Genomic DNA, 26,338 nt, shown 5'->3' with positions numbered 1-26,338 from the left:
CCATGAACCAGGATACACTTTTGGATGTAATTCTCAGCTTGATAACAGAATTCTTACTATATAATCCTTGCTTTCTAGCAGTCATTTTATTTTTAAAGAATTTCCAAATTTCTTTTGACATCTTACTCTTTAAACATTTTTTTCCTCACATGTTGTTTATGATGGCCTTCACTTCACGGAAAATCACTTCTTTGGAAATGTATCTACTAAGACAATTCTAAGTGGCTGAGACTGTGTTCTTTTTCCTTATGGATAAATCAGTGGGCAGCTGTATTATTTATTTATGGAACTCTGTAGGTTCCAAAATAATGTCCAGTTCTGTTATTGATCAATCCTTATCCAATATTACGACAGCCAAATTAAATAACCATTTCAATTAAAAGCAGTGTCTTTGGAGCCTGGAAGTTATCTTCATTTAGCATTGCTATTATTCTACTGTTTGGTATCCTGTATGCTTTACTCAAACTGCATTGCCCCAAATTCAGCTTTTCTTTATGCAGCTTAGGAAAAACACTTAATAATACCTTCTGTTGGTAATGGTTTGGGGTTTGTTTGGTTTTTTTTGGTGTGTTTGGGGTTTTGTTTTTTTTTTTTAATTCTGCAAATATTTGTGTGACTTTTAATTTACCATAGCTTCTCAATTTTATTTTTTTAAAATTTATTTGTTACAGTGATTCACATGCATTAAGGTTTTCATTATCAGTACTTGATTACTTACAGATTTCTCTAGTATAGAGGGAAGGGAGTTTTTACAGGGGCTTGTAGTGATAGGACAAGAGCAAATGGGTTCAAGCTTGAGGAGCATAGATTTAGACTGGATATTAGGAAAAAATTCTTTACAGTGAGGGTGGTGAGACACTGGAACAGATTGCCCAGGGAGGCTGTGGATGCCTCCTCCCTGGAGGTGTTCAAGGCCAGGTTGGATGAAATCTTGAGCAACTTGGTCTAGTGGAGAGTGTCCCACCCATGACAGAGGGGTCGGAACTAGATAATCATTATGATCCCTTGCAACCCAAACCATTCTGTGGATCTATGTTTGTTTTTTTTTTTTTACTTTCTTTTGGTTAGTAAGAAACTTATTGGTGACTTTTTAACATTGCAATAATTTCACTTGTTCTGCCAGGTTTCAGGCAATTCCTTTACTCCTCTCATGAGTCAGAACAATTCCTTTCCTTAGCAAATAACAGGCATTGGTTATATAAGCAGTTTTATATTCCTTGTCAACTTGGCTGTTCTTGTTTACAATATGATGAGTAGGAGTTTGCATGACAGTTGTCATCTCAGTACCCTTTTCTCCCTGTTGCTAATGCAACAGCCTCCTTGATGTCCAGCTAGTCTCTGAGAACATTAGCTCATTATCATCATCAGTAGAGATGCAGCTTGTTCTCATCATCTAGCCTCCTCCCTTGTGGGGATGTTGTACCCTGTTTTGCTAAAACAAATCTTCTACTTTGCACTAGCTTTGCAAATAATAGTATGTCTACAGCACTCACAAATTGTGCTGCAAGAACAGCTCTAGAATGTTGTTAATATCCTGAAACCTTCTGCTATCAAAGAACATCTCTGATGGCAAAGTACATCATTAGAAGTAGATTATAATTTTACAATTATGAAATACAACTTACAGTTGCATTTTTACTTTTGCTCCAGACAAATGGCACAATATCTTGTACTTAGTACTGAGAGCTTTCACTCTCAGCTGTATTAATGTTTCCAGCTCTTTTTTTTCACTCTCTGAAACACAATGTAAGCAGATATATCTCTTAACTGAAGATCTTACAAATTAGAATGCTATATTTCAGTTCAAACACTTCTTGAGATTTATTCTTACTGCAGAGCTTACTTAACCTCTAACACCAAGATAAATGGAAATTCACTACTAACTTGCAATGTGCAAGTTTCCCCTCATGATTAAATGAATGTTTTAAATGAATGGAGGTGGATTAAGTATGATAGGCAATACTTAATGAATATATACTCTATTAGTATTATGTATCTACCTCTGAATAGGAAATACCCCTTCCAAAATGAGCACAGGATGTGCATGCTCACCTAAAATTTGATAGGCTCCCTAATTATTAAAATGCTGAAAGACTCTCATACATATGAATGAACATTTAATGCATTTTTGTAGCTCGTTTGCCTTTATAAATATTTTTGAAAGGCACAGCCCTAAAACTTATATCTCCAGACATATGCAGAAGTGACATCCTGTACCTTTCTATAATGAGGAAGAAATTTCATTCCTGGTGTGGTGGTTGTCACTGAAGATACTGTAGGAACCTGGGACAATGCTGTCAGTTCTTTACATCAGCTCGGCAAAACTCCACCAACGTCAAAGGAATCCTCTCCACCTGTATCTAGGAACTGAAATCTGTTTTTCTCAGCTTGGAGAGAGTTCTTTTCTTGCTGTAGGACAAGAGACAACACTCTAACTAGACAGAAGTCAGTTCTTCTGGTAACATGATTTTTAGAAGGTTTCAGAGTGAAACTTCACAAACCCATAAAATTTTACTGCTGCATGCAACAACATGAAGCCTTCTCTTTCAAACATATAACTCTTAATTGGTTTAAGATTCCAAAGCAAAGTAGTAGGCATTTTTCCTTTGAGTATTCCCAGAGTGATAAGAGATGCATTAGGAAGCACTCGTTCTCTCTCCCTGTTAAGAATAATCTGACCTAACAGCACTGAGACAACTTCAATTTTCATGCTTGTTGTTGTTATTTTTCCTGCTTGTGGATTTTTTTGTTTGGTTGGTTTTTTTTTTTTGGGGGGGGTTTGTTTTGCTTGGTTGTTTGGTTTGTTGTGGGGTTTTTTTGGGGTGTGGGTGGGTGTTTGTTTTTTTAATGAAGGAGCAGTGCACAGCTACCACAAAATATCCTGGAATTGCCTCTATGGTACATCATAATTTTTTAGTCATAATATTTTAATGTGTAGCTGAGCATGAACATTAATAATGCTTAAAAATAGTAATTTTAAATACCAGAAGAGCTTCAAGTTTTGGAAATGAGACTAAGGCTTCACTAAAAATTGTATATAGTCCTTTGTATTTTAAAATATGCTTTTGAATAAGAACAGTCTTTGCTTTATGAAGCTAATTTTGGAATGGTCCTTTAACAAAGGAGTGATTTATGCATTTCAACCCAGCTAAGACATGTTATACTGAATGATACTTTTGATAGACATATCAAAGTATTTATCTAAAATAGGTCTATCCCCTGACTGTCCCCAGGTCACTTGATTATAATCTGCAGTCTTTGTAGAATGGCTTTTTTTTTGCATGATTTCCATTCTGAAATGGGAATTTCCCCTGTTGTGGTACACCTATGATATCATCTATACCCAGCAGGAAGGAAACTTAACAGCCAGTATTATACATAAACAATTAGCTATTTCAGTTAATGAAACAGGCTTCTTGAAACAACTTCTCCAATTGCAGCTAGGTCTATGAAATCACTGTTATGCAAGGTATGCCAGAATGAAGCTGGATGCTCTCACACTTGCATTAGGTTTCTGATTCTCTCACAGCAAGAAGTATAAAAGCTCATGCTTTTGGCTCCACCGTGGAGCTACCAATTGTAACTGCAAGTGCTCTGTTGGCACCTCATGCAACCTGAACTTCCAACTTATGTGTCTTTATATCACTATCTCCAACCGACCTATTTGTAGTATAAATTTAGACAGTCATACATTCTAAAAGCACAAAACTGTAATAAATATATTTTGCAAGTTAATGCATTTTTGAGACTTTATTTAGATACGCAAGCATGATGAAAAAATTTCTTTTAAATTCTCAGTGAAGCTGGTTTGGTACATTCCTGTTCATCAAGCAACTCTAAATTTCTGAAGCTCTTTAACTTCACCATTGTTTTCCTATGCTTATGAACTTTTGGTAGACTTAAAAACGTGACTTCTTGGTACGTATCTCAAAAGCACAGAGCTCTGGTCTGCTTTGGTGAACCTTTTCAATGTAGTTTCCATCTTGAAAACTGCTGTATACCATTTATTTCATGTCTCATACTGTGTCATTTCGATGTTAGCCTCAGCTTTAAGATTCTAGTGCTGTCTTCCACGAGGGGGATAACTCCTCCTTTACACAGCTGTAAGAACAAAGCTTTTTTAAAATAAGCTCAATGCAGTTTAAATGATCACACATACTGACATGTCACATAATTCTAATCTTCTAGTATTCCATAAAATAAGGACATAGGACAGTTCTCATTGTTAGATTCACTGTGGTTTAGGCACAGGCAGTTGAAATTGCAGTTAATAGTTTTAGGATACGCTTTGTGTATATTGGGAAGATTCATCAATCCTTCTACTAGATTTTGGGTGATCTTCCACAGGGCTTTGGTCATGCAAAATATCAGGCATTCCAGTTGGGAAAACCCAGCATACGAGACCTTGTTAAGCCAGGAAATCTATGAGGTGGATTCCCTCTAAAAGTAGAATTTTCTTGTTTGAGCTTATCATGATATATAACGAGGAACTTTGACAGTTTTCAATTTATTGCCAATGTTCTTAAAGAGTCACGGTGACCAAAACTACTCACCCTGTGTATGCAGTTTGCTCCCTTCAGATAAAAGCAAACTAACAAAATAAATATTAAGATCTATTTTATTTACTATTTTTGGACCTTTGCTCTGTATCAGCTGGACAAAAAATAGAAGGCTTATGTGACTCCATACATAGTGAGTGACGAATACATAGAACTGGCTTTATTGCTTCACTCAGAAAGTACTCCGACCCAATTCCAGCTCGGTTTCAGATGGGCAGAAACAATATTTCTTTTTCTGTACTTTGCCTGCTTCATCTTCTGTTCCTTGCCTTCAACAGCTGACTTGTCAAAGTCACTGATCCATCAGCAGTTTGAATCATAAGCATTTTCAAAAGGGTACAATGTTGAAGTGCTAAGTCTTGAAAGAAGCAGACACTTGGAAAACCAGGTAAGACAATGCTCCTGGCTCTTAACTAGAAGGAGAATACCCAATTTTGAAAGTTTTAGACTTTTTTATAATATTGATTAAGAAAGGAGGGAGGAGTAGCATTAGTCAAATGCATTAAACAAATCAGTCAAGCCCCTCAGGCTGCAAAGGGATCCCTATATCCATCAAGCAAGGTTATCTGCTACTGTGTGTAGCCACAATGAATTTCCTAATCATAAAGTTAGTAAGATCCTTTTAAAACAAATGAAGTTCCTTTCTCCTAATGCTTGGTGAACCTTTACTAATGAAAATGTCATTCCTTTTGAGTTGTTTGTTTGTTTTATCCTGGACACTTTGTATATGGCTCTTGTCTCAGACTATACTAAGCTCAGTTTCACTTTTATTATTTTAGCCCTCAAGGTCATCTAGCTCTTCCTATATAGCATTCTAATCTCTTTTATTACTGATGACTTGCAAAGTGTCATTGGCATATACCTACTTTTGTGCCAAGATCACTCACATAATATTTGATTGCATTTTTGCCCAAGACTAATGCTTGACCAGCCTCTAGAAAAGCTGTATTTTACACACTGAAGATAGATTTATTTTTTTTAAATGTACCTATATCTAAATTATAATCTGAAATAATGCACATTCCCTAAAGACATAAGTATATATCTAAGTCAACTTGATTGAGTACAGTCAGAAGTTCAAGAATGGAGCTGAAGGAAAAACAAAATATCAAATAACTCATGCCAATAATGAAAAGTGCTTATAAATACAAGAAAGTATGCAGATGGCATCCCTTTTGTTTCATAATAACATTTAATATGGAATATGGGTTAACTTTTTTCCAAGTACAGAACCTTAAGAGACAAGAGGAAAATTTTCAGACTGAAATTTGAATTAGCTTCTGCTAGGAATAATGTTTTGACTGACACGAGGCTGACCAAAGACTAAAGTAGTGCTGCATTATTAATCACAAAAAACTAGGTAATCTTTGCTGAGGCCCTTTCCCTTCTTGGGAGTTTTGCATTGTATTCTGCACTGACAAACCTATTACCAAATAGATAGGTGAAGTCATCTGAAAATTAAGTAGTATATAAATATGCCTCTATAACGACTTTTATGCAATTATGTTTGCTAAACCTACCATGAAAAACATTCACAGCAGTAAAAGCACATATTCTACATGCTGCCTGTGACAACCTCCTCCAAAACACGCTTCCCTGCTATGACTTTAAGATACTTTTCAAGAAGGTGATCAAACAAGTGTGCTCAAGCAGCTTTTTAAGTACAGATGCATAAACATAGTCCACAACTGTGTATTAAAAACTGTTGGAACCCCAGCTAAGCAAGACCTATTGCAAAATACAGAAGAATCATTCTTGTAAAAGCATAAGGTGTCAGTTGCAAAGCAGATTTAAATTCATAGTGAAAACAGGTCCTTAGCTGCCACGACCTAAGCCACCAATTACATGATAAGAGATACAAGCAGGGTGGTTGACTCAAGCACAACTGTGGCTCCATCTTCACTCAAACCAGACATAAGCAGTGCTCAGAAAACTCTTCAAACATTGTGGGGTTCCACCACCTCCATCCCCCTTTCAACAATAAAATCTGTGCTTCTTTGCAAGATCTAAGAGTATGTGTCATTGTTATTCTTGGAAACTGTCAGGCTTTTTAACTCTGCCGAGAAACAGGAAGACTGACAGATGGGGACCGCTATCTTGGCAAGGGAGTTCTCTGCTAGCAGAATACCATGATATGAGACCTGAAAGAAAGAAGAGATGACAATTTAACTTGTTCTTATACATAAACTTCATCTGAAAAAAGGTCTTTCATTGTGAAATAGCCTGAGATGCCATGATGCTAACTCTTATGTATACAGCCTGATGCCGTCCACAGTCTTGCCCTTAGATACTAAAAAAAAACCCAAACAAAACCCCAAACAAACCCCAACATACAAATTAGGCTTAATACCTAATGCAAACTGCTCTGGTGGCTTCCCAAAGGCTGGAAAGCATTTATGCTTTATGTGTGACATCCTGAGAACATGAGCTTGATCATTTTATAAGAAACTTCAAATTACCTATCTATTGTTGAGGTGCTCAAGCTGTAATGACTCTTTATCTTGAAAAGTGCTTTAAGTGTATGATATGTTTTCACACCCTTCAGGTCAGGAACATTAGAGTAATTAGCTACAATACTATACAACTACATTCATGATGTGCCAATGTCTTCAATGCAAGGCCATTTAAAGCATGGAAAGGACCTAAGTGAAAAACATTGCTCAGCTAAGCATGTGTGTGTGGCAACACAAGTGAGAAGGAGGAGGTTGATGTTCTTTCTGATGTCTGAAAAGCAAATTCATTTGGAGCTAAACAAAAGCCCTCATATAAACCGAAATAGAGCACTTTCTTTGAACTTTGTTTATAAAGGTCTTTGGGTTTAAAAAGAAAAGTTTCCTTACAGTTTTCGGGGGGAGGTTGGGTTTCTTTTAGAGGGGTTTTTGTTGTTTAGTTTTTAACCAATCTACTTGCTTCCACATCTATTCAATTCTGATTTTTTTTTTCACTGAGTATAATCTATAATTACAGCAGAAAGCTTCTTTCTAATTTTTTTTTCTCCTCTAGTATATACAAAATAGCAGATGCATGTACCTTGAAAAAGTTTCAGAGAATTCAGGATTTACTACTTGACAGACTTTATTAATTGTTTCATAAAGAGTTCTTAACATTAGCTATTCTTAAATTTATCATTATCATTAACTTCAGGATGAAGGGTTTTTCTTAAAGTATTTGGCTCTATTCTTGTCTGCTTTTTTTTCCTTGAACATGGAATTATCCTCTTGATATTGTCATAGAACATTTCTGCTTCAGAATGTTAGTGCGTCTTAAAAAAAAAAAGTTTGTCCAGCCACATGAATGAGTACTGTTTTATTAGCTGTACCCTGATTTGCCTCTCATTTACTCTGTATTGCTGCAGCTTAAAATGAAGCTGTTCTTGTTCTCACTTTAAGGAAACACATCAAGCCAGATATATGCATAGAAGAGCTTTAATTCTGAAGTGAAAGGACAGGATAGCATGCTTATTGATTCACATTACAGCAGCAGAGGAAGTTACTAGCTTTCCCCATGTATATTTCCAATGTTAGCTAAGGATTATCAACTCTCATGTTACTGAGGTTCCTGCACCACTATTTGGTGGCAAAACACTATTCAGAAATATACAGTAAGCTGAGTATTAAAAAAGAAAAAAAAGTGTGGATATTTTAACACTAGAAATTGCCAGGTCTCATGAATAAGGGGATAAACATATGTTCATGGAGACATACACGTTTCTTAAAATTGTTCCTGCCCTCAGTTTCCTGAGAGTTATTATCTTGCCATTTATTCAGGATACACGAACAACAACAAAAAACCCCACAAACAACAAGCCAAACCTAATGAAAAAAACCCTCAGCTTCTTTACATTCAGGGTCACTTAGACTGATGCAACATTTTTTTACGTCAGAGAGCTAATAATACTTTTTTCCTCACCTTTGTATTAATATGAAACTTGTTGAAATCATAGGTTTTAGCTCCCAATTTTCAATATGCTTTTGATGTAAGTATTTGGTTAGTTTTATCTTTATTTGCTTCATAGTATATGGTTTATGTCTCTATTTCTTATGTTTGATCCTATAATGTGTTTTGAATCCTGCTGCTCTTGAATAACCTATGAGTCTGAACAAAGTCTGAGACTAAAAAGACAACTTGTCATATCAGAATTGTAATAGCCAGCAAAAATCTTCCAGTTCTCCTGATGGCTATTTTGAAATGTGGACAAAAAATTCCATGGAAAATACTGAATAGTTAGTAAGACTACAGATCCACCTTTATGTTTTAGGTTTAGTTGGCTTAACTCTTGTCCTCAACTTTTGCGTGTAAAATGTCATATATATTAATAAATAAAAAGCAGGAAAAAACTCTTATTAATACTCCTTAGAAAAAATACATTCTAATATAAAGTATTTATCTTGACCCTTGTTTCTTTTAGCATTTCTTTTCTTACTTGAATCCAGTGGAATCAGTATTGCAAATCATATTCACACAGTTCATCAGAAACCACTGGATACGGTGATTATAATTTTAAACAAAATTACATTTTCTCCTTAATGATGGAGCAATACATAGTCATTAGAATCCAGGTTATGTAATTGCTGAGTTGCAACCCAGAATATATACAAACCCATCATCTTGCCCCCTGTGACAGCTATGATACTCTTCTACAGAACATGATGGAACTCTGTGCAGTAATATAGTACAAATACGCTGCTTCTTACTTGCTTCATGTTTTTATATGTATTTATAATAGAAATTTGCACTTATGGAACTGGAGTTGTCAGCATTATGATCTTAATCTAAATTCTCTTTAACAGTTCCCTTATCTTTAAATTTGAAGAAAGTATTTATGTAACATTTATTGTCCTACGTATACAGCACAAAAATTATTGGTCAGCTCTTGGTGAGCTACAGAAATACCCCATGTTAGTAGCATTGAACTGTTAGTAGCAAACCAACATTTTAGTCTGCTCACTTTTCAAGCTGATATCTTCATCTCTGAAACAACAGGGAGAGAAAAAGATGCAGGCCATACAGTGTTTGAGGTGACATGAGATCTCTGTGCAAGCCGCTACAGTGACTTTCTTCAAACTGCAAAGGCGTGTAATGTACCTTAGGGAATGGCAGGAAGCCATGAGGGTTTGGGGCATGTGATACTCAACTAGCTGGAAGTACAGGAAGGATGACAGAGATACAACCTGGTGCTATTTCATCCATTCATCCTTTTTATACGTGTAACTGAAATAAATGATTCCCAGTGCTGGACCTGGGCTTAGGCTTGGATAGAACTGTTTCGAGCAGCCTAAAACAAAATTGGAAGCAAATGAACAACTAGGTAACATCAAGCTCCCTCTATCCCAATCTTCTCTCCTATTTAGCAGTGTGGACATCTCTAAAGTTTGTTGGTGATGCCTCTAGTGAGAAATCAGAACTGAAGGTGACATCTGCTACCTTTTGCTATATTCTGCAAATTTTACAAACTTGGTGAAATGAGACTTTCAATCTTGTTAAAAAAGGTTTGCAGAATGCACTGCTTTATTCTCAGTAATATGTTATTTTTATCAGGTTGTGCAATAAGGGTATAAAGGCCCTATGTATTATCAGAAATAGGAAACTGCTGGGTGTGAAAAAAGTAATGTTGATGCAAGGTCTAACTAGATACTTGGAAATACACTTAATGAGCTTTCTGAAATGGACCAGAGAGAAGACCTAAACTGAAGGTTGATCTTCAGAAAAGCTGAATGCTTTCCCTAGATAACACAGAGCTGAGTTTGTTCTGTTCTTGTAAAGCTAATATATTCTTTCTGTTTATTGAAAAAGATCATCTAAAAGAAGATAACTTTTTTCATCCAACTTCCTGCACCATATTTAGGTCTAAATTACTGAAGATTTTTGTGAAAGGAAGAATGAGCAACTATTTTTCCTGACATCAGTGTTTTATGATTACTGAGCTATTTAGAAATATTTGACATTGTACTGATTTTGTCTCTCAAAATAAACTTTTCTGATTACTCTTACATTTCAGTGATTTCTTTTGTGCCGTAGTGAATCTGCAGCTTGTGAGGTAACTGGCAAAAAGTCTGATCCATCAGCATTTTTGTTTGCTTTCTTGAGTTTGTAGTGGCACAGCAACAATGAGGAAGCAATCACTCATCATGCAGCTAGTCAAACATAATAAAGATTTAAAAGTGGAAATAATGCATTGGGTTAGCTTTGCTCATTCAAGTTCTATGTGACTTTAACTGGAGCAATAGTTATTCTTTGGAATTTAACCCAAATTTTATAATCCTGGAATAGGAATGACATTATTTTTTAAATGCTTAAGATTTTTTTGGGGTCTCCCCTCCAAAAATTTTCTGAAGACTTAGTTCTTTTAATTGTTATTAAACTTTTTATTTAAGGTAATTCACTTTTAATTTTACTATGACTAGAGTATCTCCACTGACTAAAAAGAGGTCTTTGGATTTATTAACTGCTTCAGTTTTGATAAACGTTTGTAATACACTTCTCAAGTACATTTTCTGGCTTTATGTTATATTGCAAATTTAATAACAGTCAGGATCCAAAAGTCTTGATAGAAGGAACTTCTCTTGAGTTTCTGGAGACTGAATTTCTGTATTTCCTATATGAGTAGGAGGGCTCCTAGCTCTTCCTTTTAGCTGAAATTCTCAGTTAAGTTTGAGGACAGGAGTTTGAATCTATGAAAAACCCAACTGATTAGATTCACAAAAAGTATTTGCACAGTTATCAGCAGTACAAATATATGATGATGATTTTCAAGCTAAACAACAAAACTGGAGACAGAGGAGGCAAAAAAATTTAGAAAAGGAACGCCAGTAAAAACTGTTATATGTATTATTATGTTTGGCCAGAGTCTATATAAAAATTACCATTTCAGGTTTTAAGGTGAATATGTCAAAACATCTCTGCAGAATACATTGAAAATATATGTTATTTGTGGGAGTTTGGAGGATCTTGGATTTTGAACTTTTGTAAAAGAGTACTTTGTTATCATATTCAATTTCCATTTCTATTTCTAGTGTGCTACCAGCATTATGCCTTCCTTTGAGGATTTGGTCAGTGTTAAAGCCAACTGATACAGAGAGAAAGTGTGAAGTGCTGTGAAGAACCTTTGGAGTTCTGAGGATAAAAACCAGCCATGATAAAAGTATGTCTAAAATCCAGAAGTACCAATTGTTTGCAACTCCATTTCAGATCTGGGTTATACTAGCAAAACAGATCCTTTTTCCCTTCTTCTTGCCTTTGAGAATTGTTTGCAACATTATGTTATCTCTAGTTAAGCAGAATGAAACAAAACATGGGAACATACCTCATCATTTTACGTCCAGAGTTACTTGGAGATAAATACTGTAATCAAAAGAAACTCCCATTCCATTACCTTTATTTACTCTTTTTATAGCAATATTACAGATGGTTGATTGATATTTTACTACAGTAATTCTCTGTTGTTTGTAGCAGTGAACACAAAGGTGGGTGCTTTATCTTTTGTGTGAGTGCAGAGTTTAGCTCCTGCTATATATGCACTGATTAGTGACTTTCCTGCATGAAGAGTATTGAGTAGTCATGAGCTGGAGTCTCTTTTGAGTGATTCTACACAAAGGTGTGATCTCAAAAAAAAACTTAACTTGCAGGCTGGGTTTAGCTTCTAGGTAAGAAATACATGGCTAACCTCTTCTCACAGTCATCTCACCTGGTAGCTCTCACCCTTGCTTAGTTTTACACTCGTCTCTGATTTTCTGTCCTAGCTCATATTAGAATTTTTGGTCATATCAGAACTTTTGGCTTAGGACATGTAGGAGTGGAAATGAAAATATGTTCCAAATAGATTAAAGTGTGGTGCCAAGGTGTGCATGGTTTCAGAATGCAACTTTTTCATTCTATTTCATGTATGGATTGAGATTTCAAACAGGAAATACCAGGAGGTTTGATTGTATTTCATTCATCAAGGTATATTTAGATCAGATGTTAAGGAAGTTCTTCACTGTGAGTGGTTAGGTACTGAAACAGGTTGCCCAGATTGGTTATGGATGCTACCTCTCTGGAAGGGTTTGAGGTCAGGTTAATGTCTTTGAGCATCCAGTCTAGTGGATGTTGTCTCTGCCCTTGGCAGGCAAGTTGGAACTAGATGACCTTTAAGGTTCCTTCCAACTCAAACCATTCTATGGTTTTATGATTCTATTCCCACTGAAAAAAAAAAAAAGTATATTCCTGTTGAACTAGCTTATCATCTTAAAAATTCAGCACTTCTTATCAGGGATAGGTGGCTTATAATTGTGTAAAAAAATTGCATGCTGAAAAATGTGTCTTTATTCTTTATAAAGTAGACCTGAATTTGTCAGTTGTAGACTATCACCCCTACTACAAAGCCATTCTCAGGAATCACGAAATTAAATTAAATTTCATCTCCTAAGAGTTAATGTCTGTATTGAATTCAACCTCTAGAGACTTAACTGGCATGCTGTGAAATTCCAGTATGCAACATCTCCTAAACCTTTCCTGCCAGCAGTCCTACTTTTTCTATGCAATTATTACATGATCTCATAGCAATAATTTTTATACTTAGGATGGTTCTAGCTATTATTCTTCTTGCATTGAGTGGGAGAACATCATGGCCGAATCCCTCCAGACAAAAAGGCAGCCGCGTCAAAATCTTTTTTATGCTGGTTAAGTTTGCTAACCCTGGATGTGACCTAGAAAAGTAAGTGGAATTTTTGACAAGAAGATCAATGTCCTTTGGTTTGTGAATACTTCTAATCTTTTGGTAGATTCTGGTCTTGAATACAAACCCAAGTATTTGGACTGAACTGAATAGCTTCTTGGTATTCTTGGTGTAACTGCTTGCACAGCCTTTTTGGGCATCTTCCATGGCATTCTTATAGCCTGTCAGGGGTGAAAATAGAACAATTAAGTATGTCCTTTGTCACTAATAGAGCAAATTCTTGCACATAACACTCTTGTAAGCAAAATCAGTTTATATAGCTCTTGGAGCTCTCAGGGTGAATGCAAAATTGTCTGTAAACTACAGAAGAGTAAAGTGTCAATGGCTCAGGTATGGGAGGCTCCCAGCTTTGGACCTTGCACTTCAAAAAACATACAAATCACTTGAAGACAATTCTGGTGAAAGTAGTGAGACATCAGCTTTGAGATGTCCTGGAATGCCTATGGAACAGTATCTGAAAGTGGGATTTAACTATGCAAAGCATGAGGGGAATACTCTGCTGCTTCTTCCTTTGGTGGCTAACGTGTAGTACTCTGAAATCACAAGGAAGAGTCAAGTTAAACATTAAGGAAAAGTTTGCAACTCCAAGTCAGAACAGATTTCCTGAGAAGGCTGTAGTGGTGCTATTGCTGGAAGACTTCAAGAATGACATAGATGCAGCCGATCAGGCCTTGGGGCAGAGACTTGGAGGAGCCGGCCTTGCCAGGTCCCTTACAGTCCTACTTTTAGTTGAAGAGCATTATGCTGTTTCTTCCCACCCCACCTTCAGAGTTCAGAATTCTTCTGTTCCTCCCACAAGCTTTCCTTTATTTCCAGCTATTCTCCTAAAAATAATCTTTAGCTACCTCTTTTACTGTTTTACAGGTGTAGGGAATGCTTTCTGCACTATAGTTCTGTTGATGGACAAGATCAGTCTCACACATGAAAACTGACAGGACTACGTTCCACCATTTGTAGAGATGTGCTTTGGTTACAGAAAGAGGAGTCTCATTGCAGGTCTTAGACCTAGACATTCAGAAATATTTTAGCCACTGATGGAAATATGGACTGTAATTGAAGTGATAGCTTTCTATATACAGGGCAGAAAAAAAATGAAGTTAGATATCCCTTTAATTTTTCAATATTCATTCTAGACAGATTAATACTGCAAGTCTGGTACACATTTTCCCACCGTTTAATTGGATAAACCTGAAAGGACATTAGGTGCTAGTAACTTTAACCTAAATGTCCTCCTGTTTTGCTGAAAGGAGTTAGCCCAAGAGGAATGGCTAATTGCACAAAGGTAGTCAGAACGAGCAGCTGAACTTAGACCAGAAGCCCAAACGGGTCTGACGCAACAAGCAGTGCAGAGCCGACAACCGGAGCGACATCGCTTTGAACATCTCTTTCCCTCGGTGCAGCGCCCGAAGCGGAGGGTGACCCAAGCCCCCCGCGGTGGCGGGGAGGAGGAGGCTGGGACTGCGAGGGCTGCCGGCCAGGCGGGCGGGCTCGGGAAAGGCGGCGCTGCGCGGGGAGCTCCCGGCAGGTGAGGGCCCCGGTGCGGTTGGTGCAGCGGCGCAGGCCCCCGGGCAGGGAGCCGCTCGCGGGCTCTCAGCGCGGTTACACTCGCGTTTCATGTCGCGCCACGGAGGGCGGACAGGAACGGGAATTGCAAGCTGTGTCCCCAGTGCGCGGCGGTGGTGGTAACAGCGGCGGCGGCGGCAGCACCGCCCGGCTCCATCGCGCCGTCCCCGAGCTGGGGAGCGCTGCCTCCGCGCGGTACCCTTGGCCGCCTCCTTTGCCGGCGGGAAAAGCGCGGAACCGGCGGATGGAAGTCACAGGCCGGTCGGGATGAGGGAGCGCGGCGGGGCGGTCCCGGCCTTGCCCGCCCCCGGCCCGGCCAGCGCACGTGGTGGCCGGGGGCGCGGAGGCCGCCCCCTTCCTCGCCCGTCGTGTTGTACGCGAAGGGGTCCGCTGAGCGGTAACCCCGGACCCTGCGCTTCTCTACGATTTTTTTACCCCCGCCTAAACTGTTGTTTAAGAAATTCTCCGTGATGAGCCGCGTCCCCCGCCCCGGGCCCGGGCAAGCAGGGGGACGTGAGGGCGGCTTCGCGCAGCTCTAGTGCTCCCGCAGTGCCTCAGGGCTGGGAGGAGGGATCGCTTCCTCGGATCACCGCAATTTACTGGACTCGGCTTGTTTGTTTTTTTTTTTTTTCCTGCCTCTTTCTTTTAAAATATTTTGAATTTTTTTTTCATCTCTTGCTGCGTGTTTGGCTGTGCGCTACTCCGTGCGCAGGTGGCTCCATGAGCTCCTCTAGGAGTGGCTCCGCTGCCGCGCAGCGCCCCACTGGGGCGGCAGGAGCGGCCGCCAGCTTGGGCCGTACCGCCGCCGCGGGGGGCGGCCCCGCCCGGGCACGGGGCGGGCGGCCGTAAGGCGGGCGGGAGAAGTTTCTCCGCGGCGCCGGGCCCCTGCGAGGGACAGCGCAGAGGGAAGGACTTGGCTTCCCTGTATTGGGTAGCTGGTGCTGCCGCCTTTGCTGTCACTAGAGCTGCCCGACTTTGGCGATGAAGAGGAAACAGAAGAGGTTTTTGCAAATGACGCTGCTCTTCACCGCGGCTCTGATTTTCCTGCCTGACATCGGCCTTTGGTCTCTCTACAAGGAGAAACACCTGGTGAAGCCCGCTGAGCCCGTCGAGCCGCAGGTAGGTGGGAAGCCGCCTGGTACCGCTTCCTGCTCCGCCGTCCCCTCTGCTCCAGGCGGGCTGCAGGCTGCCGCCTCTCGGGGCGCGGCCCCGGCGCTTGATCCCTGGGGGGGTAAGTGGGACCCGGCGGCGGGGTTCGGGGCGCGGAGGCCGCCGGCGAGGAGCGGAGAGTGGCAGCACTATGTGCTCGTTCTACCTCCACGCTGGAGAGAAAGTTGTGGGCGTACAAGTGAGCCTGCCGTGCTGGGTTTGTCTAGGAAGGGCAAGGGTGAGCAGTCACAGAAACCGTCTCTGAATTTAGGTGGACGGGCACGCTTAGTTGGTTAGCCAAGTGTGATGCTGGGCTCTTAATTTCATTCGAGAAGCGGTTTTTATCTGCACTTACACTGTCTGCATGCCTGTAATACTTATTGAACTGCTGGCGTGTGGCTGTGTGTCCGCTAAAATTGCTCGGGGTCTATCTAGGTGACTAATCGCCTGGATTTCTTGTTTCCTTATCCTTTCTGTTGAAAACTCGGCACCAAGTGGCAAGACAGTTTTTTCGCTTCTGAATGTTACTAATGTGACCTGATACGACCACGCTGTGTGTAACAGCTTGTCAGGCTGATGTCACAACGAACTTTCAAATATTTCCAGTTTACGATCTCCTCAATCACTATTATTAATAACAGCAGTTGACATAAGCTCTTTTTTTAAAGTTATTCTTCAGCTCGCTGGGTTTATGTGTGGCTTGTAAATCACAGGATGACCTGCATTAAGTGAAGTTCTGAGCAGTTGTTTTAGTGCAGTGCTTTGAAACCCTGTATATAATTTACTGATGCTTATATTTGTGCCGTTCAAAAGTTCTGTGCTCCTACACTCTAATTGTCAGTGTAATTTAAATATAAATATTTCATAGATCATTAGTAAGAAATTAAGGGATTGTTTGATCTTTTAGCTTGTTTGCTACTTGCATAGTCTTCATGTTAGAGTGCATTAGACAGCATCATGTATCATTTTAGTGTATTAGTAGCCTTAATTTCAAGGGTCATCACCCATGTGTATAATGCACTTTCTACATACTAAACGTATTGAAGTCAATGGCTTCAATTGAACGTATTTGATTATTTTTTTAATATAGCTCTCCATTACAAAAGTGTTGTAACTGCTAATGAAATATGCTGACTGGAGGATACTTTGTTACTACAGGAGGATGTTAGGGATAATCTCCTAATTTGAAGTTTAGTTTGTCTTTCCAATGGTTTTAAAATGCAGTAGGTGTCAGGTACTAGATTTTAATTAGAAGTAATTTCTGCTGAAAGAAAAAAAAGTATACAGCCCCAAGTGTCTGTCATTAGTTTACAAGGTACATACTGTAGTCTTTGCAGTTTCTAATGTACATTGTGATTTGGTAAAGCTAAGATACTCAATGCATGTAGGAGTATCCATGTTTGTTGCATGGCCCTTTAAAAGACACATACCATGACATGAATTTCTAACGTTCAAGACTGCACAAGCATAGCTGGATAGCACTGAAGAGAAATAACTTTGAAAAGTTCTGGATAAAATGCTGGAAGAAAACCTCAAAGATCAGGAGCTGAGTGTATGTGAAGGACTAATGAGAAGCTTCTAGTAAGAGGCTTGCAAATTTTAAATCCTAAGTTTTCTGAAAGGGATGTTTTATTAGCTTCCTTTTTTCCCCTCTCTCTCTTTTTTTCTCTCTTTTCTCCTCACCTGAATAGTAATTGAGTACTAATGGTGCTGTTTAATGGGAAAACAATAAAAATGAACAATGAAACTTTGAACCTTGCAGCTGACTCTAATGTAACTCTGTTATCACTGTCAGAATTAAAGTAATTTTGGCAATGTCGTTACCCAGTGAGGATAGCAGGTTGAAGTGGAGGTGTGCAATGCAATTACAGTACTTGTGTTTCTTGATGTGCACATTATAACCCAAAATGCGTACAAGGAATAATGGTTAAAACACAATTTTTGAATGCAACTCTTACAAGGGAAATTATAAAGAGTCAGTGTATTTCTTGAGACTATACTAGATGTAAGGTTGTACTAGAAAAGACTGTATAAGTAGTACAGTAGTAGAAATAGAACCTTCCCCCCCCCATTAAGTTAGTGGAAGAAGTAAGAGTTTAAGCCCTCAATTCATTCTTTGCACCTGAGATGTTAAATTATTTGATAGTGTGACTTACAACTTTAAAGGCCAGCCCCACTTAAACTGCAGCAGACTTTTAAAATATGTTCTGAAGAGGTATGTAACATGTCAGCACATGACCTCAATGTACACTCAGACTGCTATTGTGTGTCCACACCATGGAAGAGGGGCAGAGCTGTTAGTGACTTTAATAAGTTATCCATAGACTTAACTGGTTTTGCCCTTATGGGTAAAATGTGTCTAGTGGTATTCTGCTGTTGGCAGTAATGTTTATAAAGGTGCTGTCTTAAGAATAATTAAATTAACGTCATTGATCATCAGGTGTTCTTGAGGAGATGGCATGGTAGAATTCTGATTTTTCTGACTAGTTATAAATTAAACTTCCAATTTATTCTTACAGCAAACATCCCTCTAACTTCTCTGTGAATGAGGGCTCTGTCAGCCTCTCCTACCACCTCAGCTGCTTGCCACAGCTTTGGACTGCAGGAGGGGTGGCAGGCTGATGAAGAGGCATTGACATCCTGACAGCAGTAAGCAGGGAAGCTGTTCAAAAGCAGGCTATGATACAAAAATAGTCCACTTCTATCACTGGTATAACAGTGTCCCCTGGGGACTGTGTCAGTCCCAGTGCTTAGAGGAGAGCACTTGTGTGCTTTAGTGATATCTAGAAATTCTGATATGGTAAAACAAGTCGACTTTTTCATACCTTAAAACACTGCTGCAATACATTACATGTGAGTATTTTTTTTTTTTATCATGCAAGTTGTGGTTTGGAGCAGAGAAGCTCTTCAGGAAAGATTAAAAGATGAGAAAATGATATTGACAACTCTGATCTCAAACAGCATTAAATAATTTGGTCACTGTACCTTAATTCTATAAGCAGTATTAACCTCTAAGTGTTTCATACAAGCTTACTTTTTTAACCTATCTTCACTTGTGAACTTGGTGGGCTTGATCTTTATATTTTGATGATTATTTATTTTTGGTTTGTCACAGTACTTAAGAGTTGAGTTCCAGGAGTAAAGGTGCAGGTGCTAAGGTTATGAGTTACATGGAGCAAAAAGTTTTCCTTAAAATATAGCTTGACAATAAAGTGGCACATGTTAGGGGAAAAACGTATGATTAGTTTCTGATATAATTCTAAGTCAGTCTTCCTTGCTGTATTATGTGCTTAATAGAATAGAATAGGCTATTTTTAATGCCTTTTACAACACAAGGTCTATAAATTCCTTGGCATATTATAATGTTCTTGAGTTTTGATTACAGTTTTTACAGGTAGTTTAACTTTGTGTTTGTTGTTGGGTTTTTATTGTGGGGTTTTGTTTTTTTTTTTTTTTGGTTTTGTCACTGAAATATTACATGCTATATAATATACTGTCTGATATTTTCTGGATAGTAATAGAAGCTGATAAAACTTACAATTTCAGCATTGTTTTCTATGGAGTGGTAGCAACAATGTAGTACAACCAATAGGATGTATTTCTGGTCCAAACCTGATTATGTGATGCAGTCTAAAGTCAGTGCTACTTTGTAGTAAGGCTTTATTCTTGTCTGCTTACATACTTTCAATATATGAAGAATAACTTAAGTGTAAGAACCAAATTTCTTGTAGCAGCTTTCTACTGTTTGCAATATAGGCATTTGGTGAAAAGTGTTGTGAGAAATATTTCTGGGTTTATGGGGTGCTAGTGTGGTTGGCTGAAAGAAGGGCAGTCTAGTGAAGTAACCCTAACACATTTCAACGTAATTTGGTGCTTTTTTGATTCACTTGTCATCTCCCTACTTCCCAGTATCAAATCTCCTCACTTAAAATTAGGTTGCACAGGAGCATCTCTCAGTTGCAGAAGATCTGTAATAGTTATTCATAGATATATTACTGAAATGCTTTATGATGTGTAAAGTAAGGAAATAAGGTAGATTTCTGGCTTCATTTAACTTATGCTTTCATGCAGTGGGGCACACTACTCTTACCTCCTGCCATAGGCACTTCTGCCAGAGGAGTGTGCATGGTTCCCAGACCAAAGACCAAAATAAAGTAATGCTGTCAGGGAAAAGCTTTGTCCAATGGGATAGAGTCACACTCCCCTCTCTTTTCCTTGTCCTATGAATTCTGTATTTCTGTCTGATTAGCCCAGTGATTAGGTCTTTGTCTTGGGATACGAGGTACAGAATTAAGTTAACTCCTTGGGCCTGTATTGTAGTTGGCAAACAGGCACAAAATCCATCTTCCAAGCCTGATGGCTATGAAAGTACTAGCTTTGTCTCCTGAATTCAGGAAATATTCAGCCTAAAATTTGTCTTACAAATGGTAATTAGTTTCTGTTAGTCTGTGGAAGAGGTGAAAATTAAAATTTACCCCAAATTGCAATGCTTCCTACTTTTTAGTACATATGTGCTGGTAATCATAATTGTTCCAGGACAGTTAACTCTCTGTATTTACTATTGATGACAGTGAAGTACAAAGCTCAGGTTGAGAAATTCTGTATCTGAAGCTGCATAAAGGCAGCATCTTGAAAGTGAATTTTTTTTTTCCACTTAGCTGTATTTTTCTTGCTTTTCAAGTTGATTTCAACAGCTGCATAGTCTTGTAATAAGTATGATTTGATTAGAACACAGACACCTATTTCCTATAATTGCATTGTCAAGACACTTAGTTTCTTATGAGTTTAGTTCCACCATCTAAGTTACTTACCTTTGATTTCACCACAAATTTCTGAGGGTGGGAGAATTTTGTTTAACAGAGGAGTAAAAGTATGGAGTGACAAACAGGCCCAAGTCTACCGAAGTAGCTGCTTGATTATTGCTGACATTAACTTGTCCTGTTTTGGGAGAGTACATCGCTGAACATAAACAATACTCTTAGAAGCCTCACTTTCTATGCTCAGTATCTATGCATGTGTTTATCAGCAAGTCCTCATTTCTCTCCCTTGAGATGCAGCTTAGTTGCAGTGTGTTCAGTCCTCTTTAATTGTATACCCCTCTTCACTGCTGTGCTAGTATGTCAGCTCCAAGGGACCCCTATACATGGCATGGCAAAACAGAGCTTAGTGTCTTAAAATGCAGTGCATTGGAAATCTGTGATTGTAAGTACTTAAAAATCATACAGTTAATACTTACATAATTCACTTCTTTATTATTCATGTATAATTTTATTTCCTTGTATATGTTGGAGCCTACTGAGGAAAATATTGTTTGAGGTCTAAAACCTTTGTTACTTTTAAGATACAATATTTTTTGCAATTAACAGTGTGTTTATGTTGTATTGAGTATACCAGAGGGAGCCCTCCTGTGGTTAATTTAATACCTATCAATTTTCAAGAATGTTACTAAACAGAGGGTATCTTACTGGGTAAAATGTACTGTTTTCTATATTTAGTTTTCCTTCCATTTAACTCAGTTTGCATTGCATTTCAGCTAACATTATTGTGTGTAGTTTGCCCCTGCCCCTGTTTTGATAAGTGTAGTCATTGCAAATTTATCCAAATACAAACACAAGGTCAAGAAACCTTCAAGCATTCCTGACTTCAAGGCCAAGAAATCTCCATCTAACATTTAGACTTATAGAAAGAAGACCGTGATGAGGGGGACTCCATGGCCTTATTGAAGCACTGGGGTGCAAGAATTCTACTGGTTAGGGCTACATAGCCAAGTTGTGTTTTGCCCCCCTCATGGTGCTTGTTTTCCTAAGCTTATTTGGCTCCCTGTGCAGGGAATGTACTTGGATCTGGGAAACCATACCAGTACTGTAGGTGTGTTCCAGTTGGGAGCCAGACTGCACGGTGTGTGCTGTTCAGTGGAGATGCAACTTTGTGTGTAGGCAAATGTCAGTTCACTTACAGAAGCAGGAACAATTCAGCTTTTCCTTTTTTTTTTTCTTTGACAAGTAATGTATGGTCTTTGTCTAGCAATACGCTGATGTGCACTTTTACAGCAATTGGCTTTCAGCAACACTGAGTGTATGCTAACTATTTTGATGGATCTGTGCTAGATGCAGACATGTTTGGTTACTTTAAATAAGCCTGAAAAAAATTAAGTCAGGGGTTGACAAGTTTGATGCAGCTCAGGAATTCCTAGCTAAAAATCCTACATCTATCATAAACATGCCTCACTGTCAAGAGACCAAATTACTCTGACTGAAACAGCAGTCCCAGTATTTTAATGCTTCTTTAAAATATGAAAAGATTTTATGAGGAGATGTCAACCTGCAGAACCAACTCTCTTCTGAGAATTTCAGTATCAACTGTTTTTTAAGGTCAGTCTTTGTTGTGATTCATTGGTTCCAAACTGGTTTTGACAATTGTCACATTTAGAGGAGTTTCACTGGGTGATGGGCTTGGCTGGGTATTCTTTCTCAAAACATGTCTTCAACAGAGAAATTCTTTCCCTCTCTTCATGAAAAAAAAACAAAAAACAAAAAACACTACAGAAGAGACCTTATTCAGGGAGATTGCTCAAGATATAAAGGAGAAGAAAATCTATAGCACAATTTCATGCTTCTGTTTAAAATTCTTCACTTTCATTTCCATAATTTTCTTTATAGACAAGGTGACATGATTCCAAGTCTATGCAAACACCAGTTGATTCAAGTCAGCTATTTAATTGCCAAACTAATTGTAGGGATAAAAATGATAAGGTATATGTGCAGCTAACATGAAAATATATGGGCTACAATACCCCACTCTTTTCTGGATGTTTTCTTACTCTGCATGGTCAGGGCTGCCATGTTCTTGTTCAAAGTAGTGTTTTCACAGGGACAATGTTCTAAGATCTCTTTTAAGGTCTTATGGAAGGAATTTCCTGTCCTCTGTTTCTTCTGGTCAGATGGTGTTTATTGAAGACCTCTACCCTCACTTTAGGAAGCAGTCATTAGCTGAAATAAAAGGCTTTTATCTAGCCACATGTGGATTTACCAGGTAACTGCAGCCATCTCCAGCTGTTGGTTACTACACAGTGTGTGATTTTTTTGGACCAAATCTCTGGTGACAAGACATAATGTTATTTGACAGATGCTTCATTGCATCACCTGAAGCCACCACCACAACAGTTTAAGCCTATCTGCCAGGCTTTTCTCTGAAGTAGTTGAAGAATATTTGCACATCTTCTTCAGAGCCATGTGAGAAGTAAATCCCATGAGAGCTGCAGCAACAACGACTTTGAAGATAAGAGACATCTGTCAGTGCCATGAATGTGCAGTGCTGTGAAACTTGTCAGGTTTATGCCAGATGAATTACCATGTCCAGTGCAGTTTTCTACAATTTGCTGTTTTGTTTGTCTGTTTGTTTTTGATGCTAAATTTGCTATGCAAATTGGATATAGTAGACTAGAAAATCTGGCCCATACAACTTAGGTTTCATCAATTAGCGATACACCACTGATTCTGTGCTTAAGATGCAGTGGTGATTTAACAGTTTACTTCTGTGCTTTACAGGGGTTTATGACAGAATACGATACTGCTAAGAGATTTAGCTAGGCAGAGTAATTATCTGAAATAGAATTTAGTCAGGACACCGATGTTAATACAAGGTACTTTAGAAATTGGATTGTTCACTGAAGTGTGTAAGTATATATTTATCAGAGTAACTTAAGGTGCTCATTTACTTAAAGAAGCATAATTTTTCATTATTGTACTTAGAGTAAGAGATATAGTTTATTCAGAAAAACTTAGCCTGTGTACTTATTTCTGGTCTCTGAAAATAGTTTTCTATCAATTAAGTACTAGGAGAATGAAAATAAATGTTCAGGAGAAGCAAGAACATTCTATAGTCAGCCTGTGACAAGTTCTGTTTATAGATGAAGATGGGGAAGAGCAAGGACTCCCTGTGTGTCTGTTCAGATCCAATGCTTGAGAAATACAGGCCCTGCATGTGTATTCCTGCAGTAACAAGTTCTGCTTTTAGGTATTTTATCCTGTATGGTTTTGCCACACTGCGATTAAAATCTCCCAATTTTGCATAGGATAATTTCCTGTCTCAGTTTGTCCTTCTGTTTTGTCAGTCAGTCCCAGGGCTAACTGTGCTTGTAATGGAACGTTTGGGTAATGCTGCTGAATCATAGAGTCATAGAATTGTCAGGGTTGGAAGGGACCTCAAGGATCATCTAGTTCCAACCCCCCCCTGCCATGGGCAGGGACACCTCACACTAGGTCAGGTTGCTCAGAGCCCCATCCAGCCTGGCCTTAAAAACCTCCAGGGAAGATTTGCCTGGTTCTGTTGAAGAGGGCAAGGTCAGCTCCCACCTGCAAGAGTTGACTCCAATAGGTATTAGCAATAGATATTGGCAGCTCTCTTCTGCACAGAGTAACTATACCCTGGCAAAATTTCGCCATTCCCTGGCAAAGCTTGCACAGAGGGGGCAGTAGTTAGCCAGAGCTAGGTAACGTAAGAAGAGACTGTAAATCATACCAAGTCTTGTGCTGAGCCAGTACCCTTCAGTGCTTCACCAGCTCTGAATTACCTGTCTTGCACAGAATATTATATGTTGTTTAATGCAATAGTTCACTTTTTAGATACGTATTTTTTTATGAGAGAGAAAATACCTACTGTGGTGCTTCAATGGGGAAAGCTTTCTTATTTTCAACATAGCAACACATCTCCATTTCTTTCCTCTTTCTCTCCTTTTTATTCGCTCTTACTGAGGAACAACACATTTCAAGTTCTTTAATGTTTTTGATACCTCATATGATTGCTGTGTATATTATTATATTGGATTGCTTGAATCTTGAAAGTTTCTAGATGGCTTTTTTTGCAGAGTGATAGTTTCACATTAGCATGGGAAATGCATGCAAAAGACACGTTATTGCCATCCTACAAGAAATATATTGCTATTTTTCAAGTTCTGATAAATGACTGCATTTTAAGTGGTATTTGATATGGATACAAAACGAATGACAAGCTTGAATGGATGTTGTTTTTCCAGAATTTTTCAGCATAAGCTAAATTGATAGTCAGATGTCTGATCAATTTTTGTGATTATAACACCTGTATAAACATGTAAATCAGGAACTTGTATGACATTAAGTAACACACTCTCCTCTGCAGTTAAAAAAAATCATTAGAGACACAGCATACATGGACATAAAAAGTACTTGGGATGGCTATAAAAATTAGCAGAAAACTTAAAAATGACATGCAAAAGCCTCACAGAAAAATATTCTTGTGGTATATTTAACCTGTGTTTCACATCAAATTAAATCTTTTTCAGCATAAAGACATCTTTGTCATAACTCCCCATGATGGGAAGCAGTCCAAATTCTCCAAGTATATAGAGGCACTCCTCCTAATAACAGTCACATTTTATTTTATTCTATATTACTTCTTGATCTATGGAACAGCTTGAGAATAGAATCATAGAATCATAGAATCAAGAAGGCTGGAAGAGACCTCAAAGATCATCGAGTCCAACCTGTCACCCTAAACCTCATGACTATCTAAACCATGGCACCAAGTGCCACGTCCAATCCCCTCTTGAACACCTCCAGGGATGGTGACTCCACCACCTCCCTGGGCAGCACATTCCAATGGCCAACCACTCTCTCTGTGAAGAACTTTCTCCTCACCTCCAGCCTAAACCTCCCCTGGTGCAGCTTGAGACTGTGTCCTCTTGTTCTGGTGCTGGTTGCCTGGGAGAAGAGACCAAACCCCTCCTGGCTACAACCTCCCTTCAGGTAGTTGTAGACAGCAATGAGGTCACCCCTGAGCCTCCTCTTCTAAGAGTGGGTTTATCTCTCCATTTCCCCCTGTAGTAATCCATTTGTATGGTACAAGCCCAATGAAAGCAGAGCCAGAGCATATATAGTAGCCTACACTTCTCTAACATGAAAGTGAAATTGTTTTTGCCTCCACTAGCTGCATATACTAATGGAATTTAAAAACCAAGTTGAAAGCTATCGTCTTCAGCACTGCAGACAGACACGTGCAGGAAGGGCTGCAGAGAAGGGCAGGAAACTTCCGGAATTCCGTCAGGGAAGATAGCAAAGCTGCAGGGAGGTAGGAAATAAATTTAACTAGAAACACAGTCCACTGCTTTATGTCATCTTTCTCCATCTTCTCTGCCTTCTTGCTTTGCATGGAGAGAATGCACCAATAGCAGTAAGGATGCTTAGATATTTTTTAAACCATCCATGCACAAAGCATAGAGAGAAACTGCTTGATGAAATGTTAACATGAGTCTTTTAATAAAACTAGGACAGTACCTCATCGAATTACTAAAAAGTTCCAGGTGCTGCAGTTCGTGTGC

At 38.8% G+C, this 26,338-nt stretch overlaps 1 protein-coding gene across 1 annotated transcript in view; it reads left to right on the top strand.

Annotated features, from left to right (window-relative positions):
- Positions 1-15,816: 15,816 nt before the first annotated feature.
- Positions 15,817-26,338, top strand: part of GALNTL6 (polypeptide N-acetylgalactosaminyltransferase like 6) — a 408,048-nt gene continuing 397,526 nt past the window's right edge. Inside the window, exon 1 of the mRNA XM_054383096.1 lies at positions 15,817-15,954. Within this exon, the coding sequence (XP_054239071.1) occupies positions 15,817-15,954 (138 nt within the window). The remainder of the gene's footprint in view (positions 15,955-26,338) is intronic.

Source organism: Indicator indicator, chromosome 8 (assembly GCF_027791375.1).
Source record: "Indicator indicator isolate 239-I01 chromosome 8, UM_Iind_1.1, whole genome shotgun sequence".
Taxonomy (NCBI): Eukaryota; Metazoa; Chordata; class Aves; order Piciformes; family Indicatoridae; genus Indicator; species Indicator indicator.
This window is presented reverse-complemented; position numbering and strand designations above follow the sequence as displayed.